This window comes from Pelobates fuscus, chromosome 3 (assembly GCF_036172605.1).
Source record: "Pelobates fuscus isolate aPelFus1 chromosome 3, aPelFus1.pri, whole genome shotgun sequence".
NCBI classification, from domain to species: Eukaryota; Metazoa; Chordata; class Amphibia; order Anura; family Pelobatidae; genus Pelobates; species Pelobates fuscus.
In genome coordinates this window covers 408495467-408498613 of record NC_086319.1, presented here as the reverse complement: position 1 = coordinate 408498613, position 3147 = coordinate 408495467, and the positions used below count along the sequence as shown (strand labels likewise).

The following is a 3147-nucleotide window of genomic DNA, read 5'->3' as shown; positions in this document are numbered from 1 at the left end:
CCACCCCCATGCAGAAGGCACTGGTAAGGAACCTTCTGCATGGCCCTAGGGACTGGTGCACAGCACAAGCAGGTCTAATGAGGCACTCACATTGTATCCTCAGAAGTTGACATCAGGTAAGTAAATTGGAACAGCAGAAGAGGGCTCCAAATTACAGATTCTCCTGCTAAAATCAGACAGTTGAAAGCTCTGATTGTTAACTGCCGCCTACAAAATATTGCAATCTAGTGGTTATGGTGTCAGGAGTGCTCTGGTTCCCTCTGATATACGGTGAGAGCCACTTCCTGCCTCATTGCAGCAAACAAGACAGCTGGAAGTACTTTGTTAGAGCTAAATCTGGCAATGTCAACTTACTTTCTGGGGTACCAGAGCACCCATGGCACCATAACCCCTGCAGTAGTGTTCCTTTCAATTTCACTGAAAAGTCTTAACTAAAATATTGTCCTTGTCTCCACATAAATATACCGCATTTGCTCAATTATGAGATAAGGTTTCAGAAAAAAACTTCTGGAAAAAAAAATACCTTGTCCTTATCCTTATCGAAATCATATATGCGAGGTAATTGATGGAAGGTAGGTGTGATTGCTCTTGACTTTGCAGACTTTCTAATTGGTATGCTGTTGATAGCTATATGTTTCCAGTGACCTGGTAACTGTTCAGCTTCCGGAGAGGGTGAAGCTGTAGAGTAATGTGTAGATGCTCACTACTGTGATCTCCTGCTCACTCTGTAGCAGATCTGGGTGTGATAGATGGGGGTTAGTTATAACGTATCCAAGGATGGCGGAGTAGGAGATTGTCTGACAGGCTGTCCAACAGCCTGATCCAGCTATGTAGACCACAGAGAAGCCAACCTTGTGCACTTAAAAGGTAGGAAATCAGGGCTGTCTTATAATCAAACAAATATGGTCGTAATGATAGCCCCACAAAGTTGCCCTCATTTTAGATAGTAATTAAAAAACTAAGTATTATCCATGCTATTATATTTTATGTCAAACATAAATAAATATTTCAGATACTCCTGTTTATTAAAGGGTATAGATTAATTTTCTTTAGAGCTTCTCTAATGTCATTGTTCCTCAGGCTGTATATTATTGGATTAAGCATTGGGGTCACCACTGTAAAAAACATAGACAGAATTTTGCTTGTCGACAAAGATCTTTCATTAGTTGGAACTGTGTAAATACTAATGAGAGTCCCGTAGTATATGGAAACAACAGTCAGATGGGAGCTGCAGGTAGAGAAGGCTTTCTTTTTCCCACTAATTGATGGAATTTTAGCAATAGTGAGAGCAATATAGACATATGACACAATTACCATTAAAAAAGGTGTAATAAGTACAATGACACAAAGTAATAGCACTTCTATATGTATTATTAAGGTATCAGAACACAAAAGCTTCAAGAGTGGATCAAGATCACAAAAGAAATGATCAATGATGTTAGGTCCACAAAATACCAGCTGCATTATTGATAATACAATTATTAATGCTACAAAAAAGCCTAATACCCAAGATATAACGATTAATTTAACGCAAAATGCATGGTCCATTATAGAGTTATATTGCAGGGGGTTACAGATGGCCAGATATCGGTCATAAGACATCACTGTTAACAGTAAACATTCTAAAGATTCCAAAGCACCGAAGAAGAAGTACTGAGTTATACACGCTTTAAGAGATACAATACCTCCTTCATAATGGACAATAGAAAGCATACGAGGTGCAATACATGTTGTCAACAAAATATCTGATATGGACATTTGAGTAAGAAAGAAATACATTGGAAAATGAAGGTGTCTGAAACATGACACCAACACGATGATGAGGACATTTCCAGATATTGTCAGACAATAAACAACAAGAATTATAGAAAATAATAAATGTCTCATGCTGTGAAGGTGATGGAATCCCAATAGAATTATCTCTGTGACCATTGTCTGATTCTCCATATCTATTGCCTGCAGATAAAAGAAGAATATGTTATATAATACAGTTTGAGCAGAAGATTAGACCATTATTTACAACGTATATTACTTGGCAACCTGTTAATATATTTGCAATTGTTTATTTCATCCAGTCGGTATATACAGTGACAATAAAACGTATGTGAACCCTTTGCAATTATTTGGTTTTCTGCATTGATCATACAATGTCATCTCATTCATTTATAAGTATAGACAAATACAATGTGCTGAAGCTAACAACACAAAAACAATTATAAATCTAGATGTCTTTATTGAACAATCCCATTAAACATTTGCAGTGCTGTGGTAAAAAAAAGTAAGTGAACATTTGTATTTAATAGCTAGTTAATCCTCCTTTTGCAGCAATAACCTCAACCAAACATTTCCAGTAGCTCTGGAATTAATTCAGGAGGAATTTTGGACTACAATTAAAATTAGTAGAAACTGCAGGAGCTGTTCTGGTGTGCGACCGTTCGGCTCGGCAGTTCGGCCCTGCCCCCCCTAAAATGTTTTAATATTCCATGTCCCATTTTAATATTCTCTTAGCATGCTGTTATTAGAGGATCATGTAATTAAATAACTAAGGGCTATAAATACATATGATTCAGATTTTAGTATGCATTAAAATGTTCTTGGAAGCCGAAACATTGTGCTGCCAGTGTTTTCTTCTTGTTTTGACACAACTAGAAGTGGTGGTTCCCACAGAGCACCTCCTAAATAGATGACCATCTTGTAGGGCAGAACCTGTGTGCAAAGAATCTTGCTGCTTTTTTATATATAAGAAACCAGGAGTGATAGCTACTATTCAGTGTTGTATATACAATAATATGTTGCTGACAGCCTTATATTCATCACAACAATCTTTAGTGTGCCCGAGTAACTCAATAAACAGGTAATATGAAAGTATAACAGAGAACCACAAGAGGAGAACTCACCATACTGCACTGTGTTTGAAAGTAAGACAGGGCAGAACCCCATGGCAAACCCAGAGAGATGCGTTTCTCTGAAGGTAATCCTCTACCATACATTTTGGAGGAACTAGGTGTATGGCAGATATCTATAGTGCAATAACACACATAAATAGAGTGAGTGATTTGTGACTTTTTAGAATAAAGCAGAGCTTATCAGCTGAATTAACATGGATCGACCACCCCACAGAAACAGCATAAATTATGTGAGGACAAT

The 3147-nt window shown here is 37.4% G+C and overlaps 1 protein-coding gene across 1 annotated transcript; it reads right to left on the bottom strand.

Annotated features, from left to right (window-relative positions):
- Positions 1 to 1008: 1008 nt before the first annotated feature.
- On the bottom strand, positions 1009 to 1953 carry LOC134602001 (olfactory receptor 11L1-like). The gene has a single exon (XM_063446504.1). The coding sequence runs from the start codon at positions 1945 to 1947 to the stop codon at positions 1009 to 1011; it is 939 nt and encodes a 312-aa protein (XP_063302574.1). The 5' UTR covers positions 1948 to 1953.
- Between the last annotated feature and the right edge of the window lie 1194 nt (positions 1954 to 3147).